Raw genomic sequence first — 23,907 nt, forward strand, 5'->3', positions numbered from 1 at the left:
TTCCCAGGAGAAATGGGAGAAAAGGGATTTATTGGAATATTTGTAAAATACTGAGAAAATATTCAACCCTAACACACACACACAGACACACACACAATGAAAGCTTGTGATTGCAGGGCCTCCTACAGTGGAGGACTGTTTGATTGGAGGATCATAAATTCCGTTGCAAAACCTTTTGCTGCAGTATGCCCAACTGAACACAACCCTATACAGTATTTTTCTCAAAACCTTAAGGATGTCCATAGGATGTCAACAATAATTGATGTAGACCTGTTAGTTGTTTTTTATGAGGTCTAAGTAACTTACCACACTGCAATAAATAATCATAGCAGGACCCTCAACTGAACAATCATATTGTGTGGCTGGAACTAACCGTTTCATAACAATCAGCAGTAGACAAACTCAAACTCTATCACAGCATGGATGTGTTCACCTCCTACAACCTGTACCTATGCCATTGAAAATGGCCTCAATGAATATCATGTCTGCTTTTTAAACCAGTTCCTCTCTTTCCAGGTGGCTGGTCCTACACCCTCTACACACGCTCCACAACACTCCAATCACAAGCCATATAAGATTTCCTTGAAATATAATGATGTTCCTCTGAATTACATATTCAGATATGCATAGCCCAAATGCATTTCAGTATGATTTACTTTGGAATGCTACCCAATTCTCAGTGGCACACTCTGTGGCAGGCTGGCAGCATGAAGCACTGTGCATGAGCAATTTCACTTGGCTTGGGCTGGTAGTGGTTAGGTCTCTGCAATCCTGGATCCTTGAGACATCCCTACCCCATTGAAGTAGAATTGTAAAATGGTTAAGGTGAGGGTTAGGTAAGCCCGGGTTATGGTTATGGTTAAGGTTAGGATAAGGGTAAGGGTAAGGGTAAGGCTTAAGGTTAGGGTTTAGGGTAGGGACATCCCAAGGATCTCAGATAGCACTGACCTTAGTGGTTAGTACGTACAGTATCTATGAGGTGGCACTGCCCCCTAGTGTTGGCATGTGACAGACAGGGGTGAGGGTAGACTATGATAAAATATTGAAACTGAATTTTAAACACACACAGACACACGCAAACATGCACTCTCCCACACACATACACACACACACCGCACACGCACACGCACACATTGACTGGACTCTACAGCCTAATCTCATTGGCCCAGCAGCAACAAGACCCATTTGGCTGCTAAATTAATCACTTTAACATTCACAACTGATGAAGCACAACCTTTAGGTCTGGAAGGATGAAAGGTTCGAGGGACCAGCATAAGACGAGTGGAACAAGGGTGGGAAGGAGGGAGGGAAGGAGAGAGTGACAGAGGGTGAGGGGGTTGTGTAGCAGGAACGGGAGTGTGTGCCAACGGCATTCAGAGTCCCTACACAGCGAGCACCTGCCAGGGAGAAGGCATGCTGAGGTGTACCTGGGGAGTGTGTGTGTGTGTGTGTGTGTCTGTCTGTATGCTATGTATGACATCTACCGCAGAGTGTGTCCAATGGAGTATTACTGTACTCTGACAAAGAGAAGGGAAGACATTTTTATGATTTTTTTCGTGTTTTTTACTGGACACAAATGACTGGTTTGTAATTACACAGAGCCAGCTACAGGTCTAAATTTAACCGTGGTCCATGGCACATTATGGAATCGGAGAAGACGGTTGGAAAGGGATTTTCTCAAATCACTGTTTTTCTCCAAACCCCTAATATGAGGAACTAATATTTTTGTAAATCAATGTCACTACTACTGCAATTATCGGTATGCATTTGTTGACATAAGCATTAATGAAATGAGCCACCCTCATTTGGTCACCTGGAACGAGAGTAGTTGTGAAATACTGAAGTAGCCTACTGTAATGAATGTATAATGTTAGAATTATGAATGTGTAATGAAGTCCTTATGTAGGAACCCTTAAAATTAGGAGCAACCCTGTTTTAAATGACCGTGGATGGAGCCATTTTGATAATTACAATTTTCACCACGGACATTTGTTTGGCAGCCATTCATATGTGTCACGATCGTCGTTGTAAGCATACTCAGACCAAAGCGCAGCGTGAAATCGGTTCAACATATTTTTTTATTATGTGAACCGCACAATAAACAATAAAGAATACACGACCAGTGACATTCATGCAGTGCTCACAGGCAACTACACAGAAACAAGATCCCACAAAACACAGTGGGGAAATGGCTGCCTAAATATGATCCCCAATCAGAGACAACGATAAACAGCTGCCTCTGATTGGGAACCATACCAGGCCAACATAGAAACAAAACACCTGGATAGGAACACCCCCTAGTCACACCCCGACCTAACCAAAATAGAGAATAAAAAAGGCTCTCTATGGTCAGGGCTTGACAATATGTCAGTTCTCCATCAAGTTCATTGTTTGAAATGGCTTTGTCAGGTGCGCCACCGTGAAATGGCATGTCTAGCGAAGTGAGACCACCGTTGACTTGTCTCTCACTTGGCCTTATGAGAATTACTACTCATTTTGTTTCCTATCACCAACATCCGACCTCTTCACGTGGAACCCATAAAGTGGTTACCTCTGTTTTTCTCCCTGCGGCGTCGCTAGCGACACTCGTCCCCAAAGAGTGCAAAGTCTCTCATCCTCCCTAGGCTCCGAGTGAGCATTAAGAAAAATACAGGCGGAAAAAAGGAAGGGTGGGGGGTGGGGAGAGAAACAAAGCGGAAATGGGTTGTCTGTTACCTCCAACAAGGTGCTGAAAGGACATTTCACGGCTGTTTATCCATTTTCTGAACTCCCATCTTCCATAGCCTGCGGCCAAATTGCCATAAGCCCCACAAATGACTAGAGACTGTAGTCAATTTCCAGAAGTACAGCCCCATGAAGTCAGGTAATCCCGCAGTCCAGCACACCATGAGAGAAGTACTCTACTCGCTCCAAAACACTAGCCCCTAGACTGCTTCTTACTTCTTTTATCGTCTGAACCCATTTTTCTTCCTGAGTTAATCGGTTTTTCAACTTGAGAGTATACAGCGCAGCACATCTTCAGTTTAACGTTAATTAGCTTTTTATTTGCGCTCTCTCTTCTATCTTGAAACAGAATTGGAAATGCAGGGCCCACAGACATCATGGGGCCACACACAAAGTGCTAGCTTTGTTTGAGCTTAGTGAAGCTTGAACTAAATGTACACTACCGTTCAAATGTTTGGGATCACATTAAATTGATCAGAAATACAGTGTAGACATTGTTAATGTTAATGTTGTAAATGACTATTGTAGCTGGAAACGGCTGATATTTAATGGAATATCTACATAGGCGTACAGAGGCCCATTATCAACAACCGTCACTCCTGTCTTCCAATGGAACGTTGGGTTAGCTAATCCAAGTCTATCATTTTAAAAGGCTAATTGATCATTAGAAAACCCTTTTGCAATTATGTTAGTACAGCTGAAAACTGTTGTTCTGATTAAAGAAGCAATACAACTGGCCTTCTTTAGACTAGTTGAGTATCTGGAGCATCAGCATTTGTGGGTTCGATTACAGGCTCAAAATGGCCAGAAACAAATACTTTCTCTGAAATAGCAGTCTATTCCTGGCCAACCAGAATGAAAGAGATGCTGATGCTCCAGATACTCAACTAGTCTAAAGAAGGACAGTTGTATTGCTTCTTTAATCAGAACAACAGTTTTCAGCTGTACTAACATAATTGCAAAAGGGTTTTCTAATGATCAATTAGCCTTTTAAAATGATAAACTTGGATTAGCTAACACAACGTGCCATTGTAACACAGGAGTGATGGTTGCTGATAATGGGCCTCTGTACGCCTATGTAGATATTCCATTAAATATCAGCCTTTTCCAGCTAAAAAAAATCAATGTGATGACGTTGAATCAACGTGGGAAAATTATTGGAATATCCATTTTTTCGCCCAACTTTTAACCTAAATCCAATGACCTGGTGAATTGTTTTATTTATTTAATGTTGAATTCACATTAGTTGACAACTCAACCAAATGTAAATCAAAAATAGACGTTGAACACGTCTGTACCCAGTGGGCTATCTCTGACCAAAATCTGTCAAAGTTAAGCAGTGCCGATTTTAGCATGTAAATCTTAGTGGGCCAAACTACCAAAGAGTGCAAGGTGGAGCTACTACCATATTCTGCCAATACTCACACACTTTTTTCAGGTCTACAGAAAGTGCCTTTGATTTAGAGGCTAAGGGTTGTTTTTGGACTGGGCCATGTATCCATAGGTTGGGAAGTCCCCGACAGCTACTACAATAATCAGGTCAGAGGTTACGCCCCTCTCAAATGACAAAGACCCCCCCCCCCCCCCACCACCACCACCATCATCCGGTCAGGAGATGACATCACTGTGTCATTTTTTTAACTCAGTGGGCCCCTTGGGACCACATCTTAAGAATCCGTTACTCAAGCTCTCTCCGTCTCTTCCGTCTCACCAATGTCACCCACATTAAAGAGCGCTACAGGAGTTGGTAATCCCTGAAGAGCAGCCGTTAGCGGGGCACGGTGACATTGACAAAGTGAGAGGGGCCCATAGGGGAGCGTAACTGCACGCCGTCACTTAACAGGGAGTCGGGGATACCTGCTCGGTCGCTGTCAGTCACTTCACCCTGAATCACCCGAGTCCTCGCAGGAAGGGTTTGAGTGACAGTGGAGAGAGAGGAGGGAGGGAGGTGGTTGCGGGGGAGAGTAGATGGCACTTATGTTTGCAAGGTGGGCTGAACAGGAGTTGAGGGACTGTAGTGCTAATGGTTTGGGGGAAAGGAACGGAGAGAGAGAAGGAGTGGAACAAGGAGGGAGAGAGGGAGGGAGAGAGAGAGGTAGAGGGAGAGAGAGAGGTAGAGGGAGGTAGAGGGAGAGAGGGAGGGAGAGGTAGAGGGAGAGGTAGAGGTAGAGGTAGAGGTAGAGAGAGAGGTAGAGAGAGAGGTAGAGAGAGAGGTAGAGAGAGAGGTAGAGAGAGAGGTAGAGAGAGAGGTAGAGAGAGAGAGAGAGAGAGAGAGAGAGGAGTGTTGCATGTCAGTTCCTATCAATTGAGACGTCTCGAACTGTCTGCCGTTATCTGACAGAACACTCAGTCCTCCAGAGGCTTTTTACTGGATAGCTGTTATTTAGGAAGACCTCTGGTCAATCTCATAATTTTACAAATGGGATTGCTTTCCTGGGCGTTTAACTACTTACTGTTTGCATAGCCATCATCATAGGGTTCATAGTTTACTGTGGTGCGTGCGTGTGTATATTTGTGGGTGCTCATGCTCGTGCATGCACTTTGATATTAACTTTCAATGGTTTGTCATAGTTTACTGTCACAATCCCTTCACGCTTAGCAGTCAAACTAAAATGCCACAACCAAATGGCACTAACATCTCTCTTCTCTCTGAAATACTATTTCCTAAACCAATTTTTGTTATCCTTGTTTTGGGTCTTGGCCACATAAAGGACGATGAATTTTCCTTCACAGATGAATGGCAGCTAATGGAGCAGGAGGACTTATTAGATCAAATGCATTTTAAGGACATCAAAAAGAGACAAAGGACAAAAAGGGAACATCACAGAGCTCAATTACCAAGAGGCAGAGTATGAGTGCGAAATGCACACTATTTCCTTTGTAATGCTCTACTTTTGACCAGAGCCCTATAGGCCCTGGTCAAAATGAAGTGCACTACAAAGGGAACACTGTACCATTTGGGACACAGTCAACCTAAATCTCCACAGAGAGCGTCTTCAGTTGTGTGTTTGCCTGAAACCGATTTAATAGCTTTGTCAAAAACAGTAAAATCTAAGCTGCAGTGACTTCTCTTTCCATCCAGCGACATCTTTAGTTTTGTCCGAGCGTTCGGCTAATTGAGGCTTAAATCTTGATTCTCATTTGATTCACACTCGCAAATTACTCTAAATGTCAAAAAATATTTATGAAAACAAGACTAACTTTCATGTTTGCAAATTGATTTGGTATTACTCGCTCCACCGACTCAAACACATTGCAAACATTTTCAAAAGCAGCAATGTTTATAATCAAATTTTGTTATCACTGCAATATATCTGAATTATTTTTAAGTCTGACATTCAGAGAACATTCACTACAATCTTCCCATTTGAGAAATGTTACTGGGCTGTGATCCAATCGAATTTCCTAATTTCCTTCCAAACTATAGGTAAGTGGAAGGGTGTGAGGGAATTCCACCATATTGCTTGCACCCTGGCATGTCCTTGCAGATCACTAGTAACTGGTTTGGAGTACGACGGCTATACTAGCTAATATGATAGAGTAGAGTAGTTTGTGAAACAAAATATGTGATTTGTCTTAAATCTCTACCCAGTATAGCCAGAAGAAGATTGGCCAACCCTTGGAGACTGGTTTCTCTCTAGGTTTCTTATAGCTTCCTGCCTTCTAGGGAGTTTTCCTTGACACTGTGCTTCTGCCTCTGCATTGCTTGCTCTTTGGGATTTTAGGCTGGGTATCTATAAAGTACTTTGACAACTGCTGATGTAAAAAGGGCTTTATGTAAAATACATTTGATTGATTGATCGTAAGTTATACAACTCTCTAAAATGACCATTTATCATCACTGAAAGCATTTAATTGACTTCAGTGATCCCACATCATCTGAGTCCCTCCACTTTGTCTGTGTGACTTTTCAGCTCTGAGAAACACTGCTGCCTGGTAGCGCTTTGCTTTACCACAAAGGGCAGGCTTCTGTCTCATTAATTTTACTTCCTGACACTGTCATCCAATGATTTATTACCTCCTGTCACAGGCTTCCTGATTGGGCTATTCTTCCTTAATGGGGTGTCATTAGTATAAACATTAATTTGAGTGCACCCCTCTCTCCTAGGTCGATACTTGCTATGGCTCACATGTTGGTTGTTTCAATGAAGACTCTGGGAGGAATTGGTGCAGGAATTTGACACAACGCCATGTACCTGTTAGCAGTCGGTGGAGTCAGTGTATAACGTTTCTGGCGCATTGTGTGATGTTGAGCAGCACACATATGCATGTTCGTTGAAGTGGAATGAATTTGTGTGCATGAGAGATACTTTGTGTGTGTGTGTGTATGCATGCATGAAAGAGAGAGTGTGAGTGCCAGCGTGTGAGAGCGTGCATGAGAAAGAATGTGTGTGCGTGCGTGTGTGCGTGCGTGCGTGTGTGAAAGAGAGAGTGTGAGTGCCAGTGTGTGAATGAGAGAGAATGTGTGCGTGTGCGTGCATTTGTCTGTGTTCATGCTCTCTTTCAGCCCCTCCAGGAGTCTTGCTGAATGAAAAAACAGAACCAACGTCTGGGTAGTAATTTACAGTAATTTGCTGGTCAGAGACAGCAGACACACAGTCTATTGAGAGAAAAGCCAAACTCCAGTACCCCTCTGAGCCAAGAGACAGACAGTCAATTTCCCTCACACTCACTGCCAGCCTTGGCCTGGACTCAGGTAGTTTACAGAGACACACTCTACGTGAGACTGTGCAGAGACTCTAAACATGGCCACTTAAGCTGCTCCTTGACTACGGCATGGATGGATGTGTGTGGAGTTGGGGTGATATTGTGAGTGTGTGCAAGTTTAAGTGCACGTGCGTGTCTGTGTATGTTTGTGCGTGTGATTCTCTGGCACACTTAGTCTAGTGAAAAGCATGAGCTGTTGCACACCCAAATATGTTAGTAGAGGTGCTGACTACTGTAACAGCGAGTAAACTGTAGGCTTTAGAAAATAAACGGAGTCACAAACCCTCTATATAATCTCCCAGTAATGTAATGGTTAAACCACAAACGTTTTGGCATCACTGTGCCTTCTTCAGGGTAATGTCATGAATGCTTGAACCAGGTTATGTAGACAAACAGTGCAATTAGTGCAACCAATGACCATAGTAACCCAGAAGAAACGTTGGTGGTTTACTTTACCCAACAAATTACTGTGAGCTTATATAGAGCGTGTACGACTCTCTGTCACACTTAGTAACACATAATTAGTAACACATCAACTTTTACATTGAACAAAAAAAATGCTGCAAAACAAAAAAGGCAATATTCTGAATCAGAACACATCATTCAATGTATTTTCTGAAAACATACAATGTTAATATATTCTCCAAAGAATGGATGTCGCTCGTTTGGTAACTGATATTTGTTTTTACCTCGACAGCCACCGTACTCGCATGTTGTTTTCGTTCGTTTGTTTATGTTGTTAGCTAGCTAGTTTCCCATAATCTGAAGATATGGCTGACTATTCAAAAGTGAAAATAACAAAACTTGTTTTGAAAGGACAAAACAAGGGGTGAGTTTATTCCTCAACATCGAATTCAATATTTGTTTGTGTAGAAGATGGCGAATCGAGCTGGCTAATAATGCTATCTAGCTAGCTATCGTTCATCGACTGACCAGGCAGTTAGCTACTGACTAATGTTAGCTAGCTAACTGTTTGCTATTTTCCTTTTCCCCAATTTCTAATTTGACCTTGCTAATGTTGATCCGCAATTGTCTTGTAGAAAGAAGAAGAAGCACAAGGATAAGAAAAGAAAAAGGGACGATGCACAAGATAAACCGGATATTGTTGGTATGTTTGCTGGTCATTCTTGGCAGCTAGCTAGCTACGTAGTTAGCTAGTTGAAAAGGGTTCTTATGATACTCCACAAAGTAGAAAACAATCATGTTTTTTCTGCTTTCTAGATGGATGGTGGTGTATCAGTGGCTTTGGGGAGATTTCAGGAACGGTTGCAATAGAGATGCAGGCTAATTCCTACATCCATGCCCTGGATACTGGTCTGTTCACAGTTGGTGCACCACATCAAGGTAAGAAAAGTGAGACTATCTTTAGCTAAATGTACCTATTTCCTTTGTAGTAGGCTACTTCTCATCCAAGTCACGTAGAGCTCTGGTCAAACGTAGTGCACAATAATATAGGGTGTCATGTGTTTTGTCATTTATGCATGATGCGACTTGATTGGACAGGGGGAAGTGTTCGAGAGACATTTTGCCATTTGTTGCATCATTGAGTCGATAGGGTTCATTTTGAATGATGATGATGATGATGATCAAAATGTTATGCTTAAGTAAGTGGCGTATGGGAGCATTGTAACTGCCTCAACCCAGAGGCTTTTGTGGTACAGTCCGTTAGGCTTTCACCTCTGCACCGCATGAGCTAGGGGTTGAGTCCCTGTTACAGCTCTCACTCTCCTGCTCCACCTGTTACCGGGAGGGAGGTTGAACGTAGTGGAACTTTTGATTTGTTTAGATACAGATTACTGTTTAAGACTGTTATGAGACAAACACTGGAAGAGATTGCAAACCACAGGTATCAAATAGGTCTTGAATTGTGCATAAGCCCCCTAAGGGTAAGTCCTTTTGAATTCAATCACTTTTTGACAGCACCCCTTTTTCATTGGAAGTAAACCTTCCATACATATTTGCCCTTTGTAGAAGTGCTCAGAAAGTTACTTTTTGTAATAGTTTGACAGCACTGTTTGACAGCTTTTAAATTATATCAAACTCAACTGTTTATCTTTTCCAGTGATGAAGACATGGATGTCTCATGGTATGGTGGGATGTGCAAAATGTGTCAACTTTGAGGACCCTTATCTCCTGAATGTTTTGGCATTCAGGTCCAAAAAGTAACTTTCTGACAAATGTTTCCATGAACAAACATGTTATTGAAAGTTTTGTTTAAATGGATTTACCCCTAACACAAATATTTGGGGCAGGGTTACTCATCACAAGACATGAGTACTGAGTAGGGTTGCACATTTTGAGGAATATTCAGAGGTGGGAATTAACAGGAATATATGGGAATGTATGGGAATTAACGAAAATATATATGCAAATTAATACCATTTAAATGTAGATGTTTTTTGCATTGGATATATTTACCATATCATATGGAGACAGAAACATAAACCTTTTACCTTATCATAAGTAGACATATAATTTGAAATCATTCCAATAGAAATAATAAAAAAAACTACTTAGTTACGAATTGAACTTGAATTAAAGGATTTGACTCTTTACATGGGATGGTTTCATTGAACAACAGAAGAAAGGGAATATTGAATGATCCCCAATGATCCATCGCATCTCCCAAAAACGTTTTCAACATACATCTGTAAAATGATAGTCTAGAAACTAAAGCTTTGGTTGTCTTCCTCTCAGGCTTCCATGTCTTCTCCCTGGACCTCCTTAATATCCACCTCTTGAACATCAGACTGAGGCCTCATCTTCACTGTCATTTTCCAACCTTGTTGAGGATGGCTCGTTGTCAGGCTCAAAAAGCCTCAAATTTGCCTGGGTGGCCACCGATTTTTCAACCTTTGTATTGGTCAGCCTGTTGTGTGCTTTGGTGTGTGAGTTCCCAAACAAGGACCAGTTGTGCTCTGATTTGGAGGATGATGAAGGCAACGGGTAAGAGCCTCAGCTCCACAAAGTCCCTTCCACCAGGTGGCTGATGAGATATGTTGGCACGACTGCCATATTGCATCTCCATCCCAAAGCCCTTGCTTGGAAGTATACTTCGCCAGACTGCCAAAAACCTTGCCCTCATTCAGCCCAAGGTGGCGAGACATGGTAGTGATGACACCATATGGCTTGTTCATCTCTGCACCAGACAGGATGCTCTTGCCAGCATACTTGGGGTCCAACATGTACGCTGCGGCATGTACAGTGGGGGAAAAAAGTATTTGATCCCCTGCTGATTTTGTACGTTTGCCTACTTACAAAGAAATGATCAGTCTATAATTTTAATGGTAGGTTTATTTGAACAGTGAGAGACAGAATAACAACAAAAAAATCCAGAAAAACACATGTCAAAAATGTTTGAATATTAGTTGCATTTTAATGAGGGAAATAAGTATTTGACCCCTCTGCAAAACATGACTTAGTACTTGGTGGCAAAACCCTTGTTGGCAATCACAGAGGTCAGACGTTTCTTGTAGTTGGCCACCAGGTTTGGACACATCTCAGGAGGGATTTTGTCCCACTCCTCTTTGCAGATCTTCTCCAAGTCATTAAGGTTTCGAGGCTGACGTTTGGCAACTCAAACCTTCAGCTCCCTCCACAGATTTTCTATGGTATTAAGGTCTGGAGACTGGCTAGGCCACTCCAGGACCTTAATGTGCTTCTTCTTGAGCCACTCCTTTGTTGCCTTAGCCGTGTGTTTTGGGTCATTGTCATGCTGGAATACCCATCCACGACCCATTTTCAATGCCCTGGCTGAGGGAAGGATGTTCTCACCTAAGATTTGACGGTACATGGCCCTGTCCATCGTCCCTTTGATGTGGTGAAGTTGTCCTGGCCCCTTAGCAGAAAAACACCCCCAAAGCATAATGTTTCCACCTCCATGTTTGACGGTGGAGATGGTGTTCTTGGGGTCATAGGCAGCATTCCTCCTCCTCCAAACACGGCGAGTTGAGTTGATGCCAAAGAGCTCCATTTTGGTCTCATCTGACCACAACACTTTCACCAGTTGTCCTCTGAATCATTCAGATGTTCATTGGCAAACTTCAGACGGCATGTATATGTATTCTTGAACAGGGGGACCTTGCGGGCGCTGCAGGATTTCAGTCCTTCACGGTGTAGTGTGTTACCAATTGTTTTCTTGGTGACTATGGTCCCAGCTGCCTTGAGATCATTGACAAGATCCTCCCGTGTAGTTCTGGGCTGATTCCTCACCGTTCTCATGATCATTGCAACCCCAGGAGGTGAGATCTTGCATGGAGCCCCAGGCCGAGGGATATTGACAGTTCTTTTGTGTTTCTTCCATTTGCGAATAATCGCACCAAATCTTGTCACCTTCTCACCAAGCTGCTTGGCGATGGTCTTGTAGCCCATTCCAGCCTTGTGTAGGTCTACAATCTTTACCCTGACATCCTTGGAGAGCTCTTTGGTCTTGGCCATGGTGGAGAGTTTGGAATCTGATTGATTGATTGCTTCTGTGGACAGGTGTCTTTTTAACAGGTAACAAGCTGCGGTTAGGAGCACTCCCTTTAAGAGTGTGCTCCTAATCTCAGCTCGTTACCTGTATAAAAGACACCTGGGAGCCAAATCAATTTATAACATTTTTGACATGCGTTTTCGGGATATTTTTGTTGTTATTCTGTCTCTCACTGTTCAAATAAACCTACCATTAAAATGATAGACTGATCCTTTCTTTATCAGTGGGCAAACGTACAAAATCAGCAGGGGATCAAATACTTTTTTCCCCCACTGTATGGGCTTTAGGCAGAAGTGTTCACACTTTTTGATGTATTTCAGAAATGCCGTTTCCTCTGCTTGGAGCAACAGTGAAGTGGGCATGGCAGTATGGATTTCTTCTCTTACATCTGCAAGCAGAGTCTGAACATCAGACAGGATGGCATTGTCTCTCTAAATCTGTGCAATGGCTACTGCTATAGGTTCCAGGCTGCTTACCACTCTCTCCCAAAATACATCATCCAGGGGGGATCCTCTTGATGGGGCTGTCCATATCGGCAGACTGTGATATGGTAATTTCTTGGAGAGACTCCTTCCGCTCCTGCATACTGCCAAACATGATGACAACCCCACCCCAACGGGTGTTGCTGGGCAGCTTCAATGTGGTGCTCTTATTCTTCTCACTTTGCTTGGTGAGGTAGATTGCTGCTATAACTTGATGACCCTTCACATACCTAACCATTTCCTTGACTCTCTTGTAGAGTGTGTTCATTGTTTTCAGTGCCATAATGTCCTTGAGGAGCAGATTCAATACATGAGCAGCACAGTCAATGGGTGTGATGTGAGGGTAGGACTCCTCCACTTTAGACCAAGCAGCTTTCATGTTCGCAGCATTGTCTGTCACCAGTGCAAATACCTTCTGTTGTCCAAAGTCATTGATGACTGCCTTCTGCAATGTAGAGACCGGTTTATCTGTTGTCCCTTGTGTCTGTGCTCTTGTAGAATACTGGTTGAGGGGTGGAGATGATATAGTTAATTATTCCTTGCCCACAAACATTCGACCACCATTCGACCACCACCATCAGAGATGATTGCAATAAAGTCTGCTTTATCTATGATTTGCTTGACCTTCACTTGAACTCTGTTGAACTCTGTATCCAGCAAATTAGTAGATAAAGCATGTCTGGTTGGAGGGGTGTATGCTGGGCGAAGAACATTCAAAAATCTCTTCAATACACATTGCCTGTGAGCATCAGAGGTGAACCAGTTGCATACACAGCTCGAGCAAGACATTCCTCAGCATTTCTCTGACTACGTTTCTCTATTGAGTCAAAAAAACTTATAATTCCAGGAGGACCATGAGCTGTTAATATCGATAAGGTGTCTGATTCATCATTTTCACCTCGAATAGAAGTAGAGGGACTTTTGTCAGAAGTTGCTTGTTGTGAGCGCTGAGGGAACTTTATGCACTTGGCCAGATGGTTCTGCATCTTTGTTGCATTCTTCACATATGATGTGGCACAGTATTTTCAAATGTACACAGCTTTTCCTTCTACATTAGCTGCAGTGAAATGTCTCCACACATCAGATAGTGCCAGTGACATTTTCCTGTAAAGATTAGAAAGAAATTGTAAAAAATAAAATAAAATTCCATGTACAGATAAATAGTTAAGCAGTTAGATTAAACAACTTCTTTGTAAGATATTTTTTTTAAATGAAACATGTATGGAAACAGGTGTATTAACACTCCTTAGTTAGCAGGCTCAAGCAAGCTAAAACCCACATGGTAGCAAAAACTAACTAGCAGAAATTGTTAACAAGTTAGAAATGATTTAAACACACTTTGCTGTAGGCTACTATTTACTAGTTACAAAAAATCATGTATGTCATATAAAATATATTCACCCCAACCAGTATTGTAATCCAAACTTACACGAAAGCATGTAGTCCTTGGCTCAGACAGTGTAGTAGTGTGGGCTCAATAGCATCTCATTAGTGTGCAAGATCTTGAGAATCAGCTGCACATGTGATGGAAGAATGCACTGTTCATGCAGAGGGTTGCAATTCCGTTGAATTGGGGATAGTTTAACCAAAATATGCCACAAGACCTAGAATTGCCTCATGTGTATCCCACAAAAAACATTCACTGTTATAAGCTAACTTTTTTGATGAATTCAAGCAAAATTCCCGGGCTTAACTTCCGGAAATTTACCAGAAATTCTGGAGATGGCCCTCAAGGCCCTCTGCACCCTGTCTAGTTGGGCCTGCTGCTTTTTACTGCATCCAACTAACATCACTCCACCGTATTCCAGACAAGGTCTAAGCAGTATAGTATAGACTGTGACCAGATCTTCAGTGGGTAGGCCATTTCTGGCATGACCATTCACAAAGTGCAGGCATTTTGAGGCCTTCCTCACTGACTGCTCCACATGTGTGTCACCACTGAGGTTAGAGTCTTGATGAAAACCAAGATACTTAGTTGTTGTTACCACTGGTACTTCCTGTCCTTCTAGGATTAGTGGTGCGGGTTGTGGATGGTCTCTAGAATAACATATCTGAATTTCCAGACTTTTTCCCATTCAGGAGCATGTTGTTGGATGTGGCCCCATCATCCAGCTGCTTTTGCCTCCAAGCCCATGGAAGTGTCCTCCTGGATGCTGGTTAGTTGTATATGGCTCGGGACAGCCCTACATCATCAGCATACCCAGTGTCACTGAACTTTTCGGTTGGACATGTGAAGGATAAACGGATATGGTGAGACGACGCCCTCTTGTGGCACACCAGAAGTGGCCTCTGACCAGGGGCTGAATGTGCCATTCATCATCACCCTCTGCCTTCTTCCGCTGGTGTAGATGTGGAGCCAGGCTAGTAACCACAGACACAGTTAAATGTCAGCCAGATGTTGCAGGAGCTTTGAGAGGGTAGTTTGGCAAGCTATCACCAAAACACTTCTTGAATCCCCTCATCTCTGTAGCATCCCTAGCAGCTCAGCTGCTGAAATCAACTGTGATTCAAGTGACTTGCACCAATGTTACCAACTTGGGTGGTCTGCACAACTCAAAACAGGTTGGCCCACTAAACTAAAGGCATCTTCGCGTCTCAGAAGAAACTCATGGGGTCGTAGTTTCAATTGGAACTTGATTTACTTATGATAATCATAATGTATGATGATTATAAGTGATGGTTATTGTAAGGTATGGTCGCGCAACTGGTAGATTGAGCACACGTTGTTTGTCAAGTTGTCAGAATGAGTAACTCTAAAATGGCTGTAAATTCTTAAATGATTTCACTTTGCAATTCAAACTAACAAGATTGAAATGGAGAGAGAGAAAAATCTAAAGTGATCCTGTTGATTGTTCCCTCTTATAAAGTCGTTTTTGAAATGCAAGCCAGCCCAGCATGTCACTTGCATTTACTTGAATTGTCTGCATCGGGGCCTCCCGAGTGGCGCAGCGGTCTACAGATCCGGGTTTGATCCCGGGCTGTGTCGCAGCCGACCGCGACCGGGAGACTCATGAGGCAGCGCACAATTGGCCCAGCGTCGTCTGGGTTAAGGGAGGGTTTGGCCGCCTGGGATGTCCTTGTCCCATCGCACTCTAGCGACTTGTGGCGGCCGGGCACATGCATGCTGACTTTGGTTGCCAGCTGTACAGTGTTTCCTCCTACACATTGGTGCGGCTGACTTCCGTGTTAAGTGAGCAGTGCGGCTTGCCGGGGTCGTGTTTCAGAGGATGCATGGCCTTCTCTCCCGAGTCCGTATGGGAGTTGCAGTGATGGGACAAGACTGTAACTACCAATTTGATATCACCAAAAAATGTAAATACACTTTTTTGTGTCTGTGTTGGATTCTGTAATCCGGCATTATAGACAGAGCAAATGGAGCTGGTAACCGTCTGGAATTAATGAATCCCAGAAGAGAATGGAAGAAAATCTCCCCCATGATTTTCATGTTCCATTCTATTCCAATACGAAGCGAGGAAACCAAAGAGCCGTAATAGACGTCACGTTCCATTAGCCTAGCAAAGTGTCAGGGAATTTTTTGTGTCATTCATTTGTGGAGATTGGGGGGGGGGGTTCGCTAATTGTTTCTTCCAACTTTATTTTCTTGCTTTTTCGATGACCGCCGCATTCGATGGCTGCCTGCGTGTGGTACCAAGCGTTTTGAAATCTAAACCAATTTTGTCCTAAACGGTATAGAATTTAGTGGCGTTTCATTCTAAATCAATTTGAAATCACACTCTGAGAGAGTGGACACGGAAAATGAAAGGGTGAACTGAACTACTATGTTGTTCCAGAAGCTATTAGGACATTCATTTCTGCACAGCTTGCCGGGTAATGGTTTAGCGAGGAAGCTGGAATTGCTCCTCCACACACACACACACACACACACACACCAGGCATTAATCTATTTCTTTGTCCTCTCAAGCACGTTATTGGATATCATCAATATGAATCCGGTGCTAGCTACAATTTATGGTGCCCATCCACTTGCAGAGGCAGGAAGACAATGAAATATTTGGAGGAAATGTCTTGCACAGCTCTGTGATGGGTTAGAATGCAACAAGGTAACAGGCAAAGAGCTCTCTTGTCTCATGGTTTATGGATATCAAGATCCAAATGAGTATCATTGACCTAATGTTATTGCGATTCCTTGCCTCTTAAATGCATAGTTTTGCAGCACAACATTTAAATTGGTCACGTTTTCATACCACCAAGTGGTATTGTGTCTAGGGTCCACAATAGATAGTATCCGGACCCACTGGGTAGTTTAAGGTGAAAACTGTAGTCCACAATCTAAAATGAACGGGAAAGATTGGCACCAACCATTTCATTTTGATTGTATGTTTACCGTTCCAAGTTGGTGTGCATGACAAGTTATAGGGACATTGCCAACGTGTGCTGGAATCACATCTTTGAATCCAGGCTCACAGACGATATGCTTCGTCTCCCCACCGTTAGCCCCACTGACTAGCAAGCCAGAGCCCCATTACACCAGCCCCTGAGCCTCAGCGAAAAGGCCTCGACTTGGGGGTGGAACACCTAACCTAACTAGCCAAGCTAGACTAAATGGGAGTTTCCAGGCAAAAATGATCTGCCCTAAAGCGAGACATGTTTTGAGAAATGTTCAATAAAACCCATCCACCCTCCAAAGACAGAAACCCAGACCTGGGATTCAACTCACGGTTTTTCATTGAAGAGGGAGAAAGAGGGAAAACGGCCAGGAGAATAAAACGTGAACTATTCCTATTCCCTTGGTGAGGCTCTAACTTGGGAGGCAGGCTCATTTAAATGAGATGAAAGAGAAATGGAGTTACAGGGACAGAGAGAGAGAAATGATGTTTCTGCACTTTTATGGGATTTTCAGTAAGAAGGAAACCCGTCTAGAATAGTTTAGCCGTCCCAAGCTGAGCAAAGCCCTCAAGATGCTTAGTCACTGGATGCAGGAGACGTTGTGAATGCCCTCACACCTCTGTGGACACAGAGGTGTGGTTTCCCAATTTACATTTGCATCAGTCTGTCCTTGAAATTGACACACTCCCCCCCCTTAACTTTCCCTAAAGATGTGAGAACCTGTGATCCTTACGGAGTGTGTTTCTCGGTATGATTAACTAGCTTCCTTTCATCAATGGCCCCTGATTTGGCAGCACAAAGCAGAAGTAGAAATCCATCCACAACTTTTATCCATCACTGAGGAGAAAGGAAAGGACACTAGGGCATGAAGCTATAATGGGCAGATATATATATATATATATATTATATATATATATATATTATATATATATATATATATATATATATTATATATATATATAATATATATATTATATATATATATATATATATATATTATATATATTAAATATATATTATATATATATTATATATATATTATTTATATATATATATATATATATATATACCGCTCAAAAAAATAAAGGGAACACTTAAACAACATATCCTAGATCTGAATGAATGAAATAATCTTATTAAATACTTTTTTCTTTACATGGTTGAATGTGCTGACAACAAAATCACACAAAAATAATCAATGGAAATTCAATTTATCAACCCATGGAGGTCTGGATTTGGAGTCACACTCAAAATTCAAGTGGAAAACCACACTACAGGCTGATCCAACTTTTATGTAATGTCCTTAAAACAAGTCAAAATGAGGCTCGGTAGTGTGTGTGGCCTCCACGTGCCTGTATGACCTCCCTACAATGCCTCGGCATGCTCCTGATGAGGTGGTGGATGGTCTCCTGAGGGATCTCCTCCCAGACCTGGACTAAAGCATCCGCCAACTCCTGGACAGTCTGTGGTGCAACGTGGCATTGGTGGATGGAGCGAGACATGATGTCCCAGATGTGCTCAATTGTCAGGGGAGCGGGCCGGAACGCAGTCCATAGCATCAATGCTTTCCTCTTGCAGGAACTGCTGACACACTCCAGCCACAGGAGGTCTAGCATTGTCTTGCATTAGGAGGAACCCAGGGCCAACCGCACCAGCATATGGTCTCACAAGGGGTCTGAGGATCTCATCTCGGTACCTAATGGCAGTCAGGCGAGCACATGGAGGGCTGTGAGGCCCCCCAAAGAAATGCCACCCCACACCATGACTGACCCACCGCCAAACCGGTCATGCTGGAGGATGTTGCAGGCAGCAGAATGTTCTCCACGGCGTCTCCAGACTCTATCACGTGCTCAGTCTGAACCTGCTTTCATCTGTGAAGAGCACAGGGCGCCAGTGGCGAATTTGCCAATCTTGGTGTAAGCACAACCCCCACCTGTGGACGTCGGGCCCTCATACCACCCTCATAGAGTCTGTTTCTGACCGTTTGAGCAGACACATGCACATTTGTGGCCTGCTGGAGGTCATTTTGCAGGGCTCTGGCAGTGCTTCTCCTGCTCCTCCTTGCACAAAGGCGGAGGTAGCGGTCCTGCTGCTGGGTTGTTGCCCTCCTACGGCCTCCTCCACGTCTCCTGATGTACTGGCCTGTCTCCTGGTAACGCCTCCATGCTCTGGACATTACGCTGACAGACACAGCAAACCTTCTTGCCACAGCTCGCATTGATGTGCCATCCTGGATGAGCTGCACTACCTGAGCCACTTGTGTGGGTTGTAGACTCCGTCTCATGCTACCACTAGAGTGAAAGCATCGCCAGCATTCAAAAGTGACCAAAACATCAGCCAGGAAGCATAGGAACTGAGAAGTGGTCTGTGGTCCCCACCTGCAGAACCACTCCTTTATTGGGGGTGTCTTGCTAATTGCCTATAATTTCCACCTGTTGTCTATTCCATTTGCACAACAGCATGTGAAATTTATTGTCAATCAGTGTTGCTTCCTAAGTGGACAGTTTGATTTCACAGAAGTGTGATTGACTTGGAGTTACATTGTGTTGTTTAAGTGTTCCCTTTATTTTTTTGAGCAGTGTATATAGATAGATAGATAATATGTATTATGTGAATATACAGTGTACATCACATGCGACTAAGCAATTAGCCTATTAAAATGTTCATCTGACTCCATAAAGATAATGAATATATGCAAGCAAGCATTAGGCAATATTTTCCAAGCATATAGATTCTAAGTTTAACTTGCAGGACAACGCGTGAACAAAGAAAGGCTTACTAAGCCAGAGACCTAGAAGTCTAGGAAAGGAGAATTGATCATGCAACCTTCCTCCATGGACTGGATACAGGATAAGAGAGAGAACAAAGGCATTTCATTCCATTTATAACATCTGAAGGTGTAACCTTTCAACCCAAAACCAACCACCATTGACCAATCAAATGATAAGTTGAGAGTAACCGAAACACTCCCGTGGCCGATCGCCACAGGGTGTCACCTCGTTTAGGGTGGTGCTTAAATTGGGGCAATGATTTCAAGTGGAACATTTTCTGAAGGGGTGGAGCCTTTAGCTGAGAGTTTCTATTTTTTAAGGGGGTGGAGATTTCTCTAGTCTTATAGTATCTGTTCTCATACATCTCCCCCCCAGAACCTAATCGAGCATCTGATGCAATTACGCAAGATTTGAGGTCTGGGTTTCAGAGAGCAGGGTGGGTGTAGGCGATCGATAGCACACAGCAGCAACATCGTGTAGCCCGGGGTTGTGTGTTGTTAAGGACCATGAAGCATTAGTAAAACATGAAGGCTCTACGTCAGTACGTCTCAAGGGTAGAGGAAATGATGCAAATGGACTGTTTTTCAGAATGACACATCGTTATTGTACGTTAATACGTCAGATCAAATGCATTGTATTGGGCACCACTGAAACAGACGTATTTTTCTTCCTCAAGATCACAAACCTGGCGAGAGAATGTGAGAAATGCTAATCGTGCCCAACGTTTCGACACTCTGAATGTTAAGTCGGCAGAGCCAAGCTCCCAAATGTTTGAAGTGATAATAGAGTCATCTTGTTTTAATCCTCATTAAACCAAAACCAAAGCTCCTCTCGGATAAAAATGAGGAAAATAAAAAAGTGAAACTGCTCCGATTAGAATATCAATCAGGGTTTCGTGATTCTTAAAAGGGAAATGTTTTCTTTGATATTTTCCAGATGATGAAGGGCCAGACCCCCCGGAGCAGTTCACTGCCATCAAGCTGTCAGACTCTAGGTGCGTATGAAAGGAGTAAATATCACCTACGCACATTTTATGTTGACTTCTTCTCTCCAAATCTGAATAGAAAGTGTCCCCTGGTGAGTTATAATAGACTTTGGAAGAACAATTACAGTCTCTGCAGGTTTACAATTTTATAAAGACAAAATTGGATTTAAATGAGAACATTTATAAAGGAGCATCACTTCTGTTGTTCAAATGGTCTTTATCTTTGAATAGTCTTTGGAAAAGTTTTTAGACACTCATATCAACCTGCCAGTATCCAGGAATGAATTTTGTTCTCCTGTGTTTTTCTCCCTAGGGTAGCCCTAAAGTCTGGCTATGGGAAGTATCTAGGGATCACCTCGGAGGGGGTCGTGGTGGGGCGTTCCGACGCCATTGGCTCCCGCGAACAGTGGGAGCCTGTTTTCCAGGACGTGAGTGAAGCAACTGTTAATCAAAAAAATTGTCATAGACTGTGATATAATGCCATTTCATATAGAACTTGTTGCATAGTAACCCTAAATATAGATAAGCCTCGTTTTCCTCACAGCTTGTTGCTTTGTTGATGCATATCGGAGTGAAAGCTTGACGCTCTCTGCATATAATTGAGCTTTTACCTCGTGAGGTGAAACTCATCTGTCAAATAATCTCTTAATTTCATTTCTGTTTGTCTTCCATTTTATTTTATTTTCTCTTTCCCCCGTTCCAGGGAAAAATGGCTCTCATGGCAGCAAATAGCTGTTTCATCTCTTACAGTGAAAGTGGGGACATTGAGGCCAAGAGCAAGTTGGCGGGGGACGACGAGATGGTGAAGGTGATGTATATATTTCACAAGGTCGCCGAATAACCCCCCCCCCATCTATACTATAGAAATGACTATGGGCAGTGTGAGTTGGTGACGGAATGAAAAAACTAAATGTCTCTGAACATTAGGGGGGGTCAAGATATTGCTATTCAACACGCAACTGTTTTGTGTTTTCCCCTCTCTCCTTCTGCCTCTCTCTCTCTCTCTCGATGATGATGATGAACAGATCCGGTCATGCGCGGAGAGGGAGGTCAAGCGAAACGACGACATTGCCGACGAGGACAGGGGCAACGTGAAGAACTGCGAGCTCAACTATGTGTATGTACTGTCTGTCTACCTAAGTCACACTCACAGTGGCAGCAACATTTGCAGCGGCAATCATACAAGGCTGTGATTCCATGCTCTCTAGTCTAGAGGTTGTAAACCCCTGTTGTACGGCTGATCTTGTCCAAATGAACATAAGTAATGGTAAAGGTATCGGAAATGCCATGGCCTGCCCTATATCACGACAATGTTTTATGCGTTTATGAATAACTTTAAGACAGACCTTTTTGTCAGATATGCCCAACAAGGATCAACAGTGGACTGTTATCCTAAATTACTGTGCAGTACTGCAATTATACCGAAATTGTTCATACTGGCTGCATATCTGTATTTTGAAAGTTCTATATCTTAAACTTGATTGTTGACATGCAAAACATATTGGGACTATATCAACAATGGACTAATAGTTTTGGGGTGGATTTTTCCTTTAAACTTCACCTACCAATTCTCACAGTGGGGGGGGGGGCATTTTATGTAGAAAAGACAGCCAGGAAGGTGGAGGGGTTGAACACTGTGACATTCCGTAGACAGACAGTGATTTCCCCCCATTTTCATCCGACAACCTTCCACTCTGCTTCTGCGAGATTTTGACAACTAATTCACAGGCCCGGATGCACAAGGAGGAGGAGGGTGCTGATGGGGGGAGCGTAGAGGCACCACCTCATCAATCCCGCTCCCTTAAAAGGCCGATTGATGGGCCAACGCTGCGGGGATGGAAATGGGAACGAGAACGGAACCACCGCTGCCGCTTTTACGGCCCGCGGCAGCCCATTAAGTTCTGAGGGCTAAGCGTGAACAAGGCTGTCATTGTGTTCCGTTTCTCCTCTTCCCACCTTAACTTCGTGTTCCATTTTTTTATCTTCCCCCTCTCTCCATCGTTTTTTATTTTAGAGGAGGAAAAAACACGGGGGAAATGGACTCATCATGTTGACGTGCTGATAATGGCTGCCCTTGAGCACGTCATCGTGATATAGTGCTTAGCATCCCAGAGCGTGTTGCGTGAACAGAGCGCTGCCCGTGAATCATAAACCACTGACAGACTGTAACCACTGCTAGAGGGCCTATTGCACTCTGTATGTATCTACTATCAGGACTGTTTACTTCAATGGAAATGGCACGGTACTTGCGAGTTTAAGTTGCTCTATACACATTTGTCATTGATAACAGTAGTCAGGTTTATGCCCCAGAGTGCATCGTTATTTATATTCCGGACTCTGACATTGCTCTTTCTAATATTTCTTAATTATTTTATTTTGGGGATTTGCATGTTTTTTTTGTTTTGTATTGTTAGGTATTACAGCACTGTCAGAGCTAGGAACATAAGCATTTCACTACACCTGTGATTAGATTTTTGTTCAGGGATGTTATTCTTTGTGTTTGATAGTGGCGTGTGACTGGTCCTTCCATGTCTTATCATGTGAAATGTCTCACTGAACACGGATTTCTGATATTACAGAAAGAAGTTCCAGAGTTTCCAGGACAGGCGGCTGAGGGTGAACGAGGAGGACAGCATCACACTGAAGATGGCCCGGAAAGACGGGAAGTTCCACGAAGAGCTGTTAGACAGGTGGGAAAAACATCTTCACATTAGGCAAATCCTAAACTTCCACTTAAGTCTAATTTTCATTCAGTCTCCCATTGACATCAATACATGACTAAGTGAAAATTTGATTTCAGTGGAGGTAGCTGCCCCAAAGGAAACAACCGCAAACAAATTGGTTTTAATGATCAACACAAACTTCCTTGCCAAGAAATCGCTCTGGAACTGGTCCAAATTACTGTTGACATGACTCCTACTGATGGCCATTTTAATAGCAGGAGTCTGTCACATAACTGGTCAAACTGCCAACATACTCTAAACCTATTTGCGCAAACCTGTTTCAATTCAACATGTGATTCAACAAGCTGATTTGTCAAATGATAGCTAATTACATTGTCTGGTGGATAGTGGTGATGTAAGGACTAAAAATAACCACTTGTGACTTTTTTTGTTTGTCCACAGGAGAGCCAAGATGAAAGCAGACCGATACTGCAAGTGAAGATACAACAGTTTATGGATTGTCCACTCGTCTTTGAATTTCTTATGTTAAAATCAAAAAGGCTCTTTTTTTTATTAGTTTGATTTGTTTGACTGGCATTGATGAATCTGATTTGATGGAACTTTTTTTCATGAATACATTTTATTTGGTTGAGAGAAAGTAAAACTGCGATTATTGTGTAATTTCAATCCCTAAACCCCTTCCCTAGCTGGCTCCTCAGAAGACTGAATAGCTTGTTTTACTGAGTTTCCTTAT

The 23,907-nt window shown here is 43.0% G+C and overlaps 1 protein-coding gene across 1 annotated transcript; it reads left to right on the forward strand.

The window, feature by feature from the left end:
- Positions 1 to 8,135: 8,135 nt before the first annotated feature.
- frg1 (FRG1 protein) lies at positions 8,136 to 23,813 on the forward strand. Its single transcript, NM_001146417.1, is given in 9 exon segments — positions 8,136 to 8,260; positions 8,472 to 8,539; positions 8,653 to 8,775; positions 20,442 to 20,499; positions 20,804 to 20,918; positions 21,194 to 21,298; positions 21,516 to 21,607; positions 23,070 to 23,180; positions 23,616 to 23,813. Coding segments are annotated over 9 exon segments (768 nt in total). The 5' UTR covers positions 8,136 to 8,201; the 3' UTR covers positions 23,653 to 23,813.
- The last annotated feature ends 94 nt before the right edge of the window (positions 23,814 to 23,907 follow it).

This window comes from Salmo salar, chromosome ssa04 (assembly GCF_905237065.1).
Source record: "Salmo salar chromosome ssa04, Ssal_v3.1, whole genome shotgun sequence".
NCBI lineage: Eukaryota > Metazoa > Chordata > Actinopteri > Salmoniformes > Salmonidae > Salmo > Salmo salar.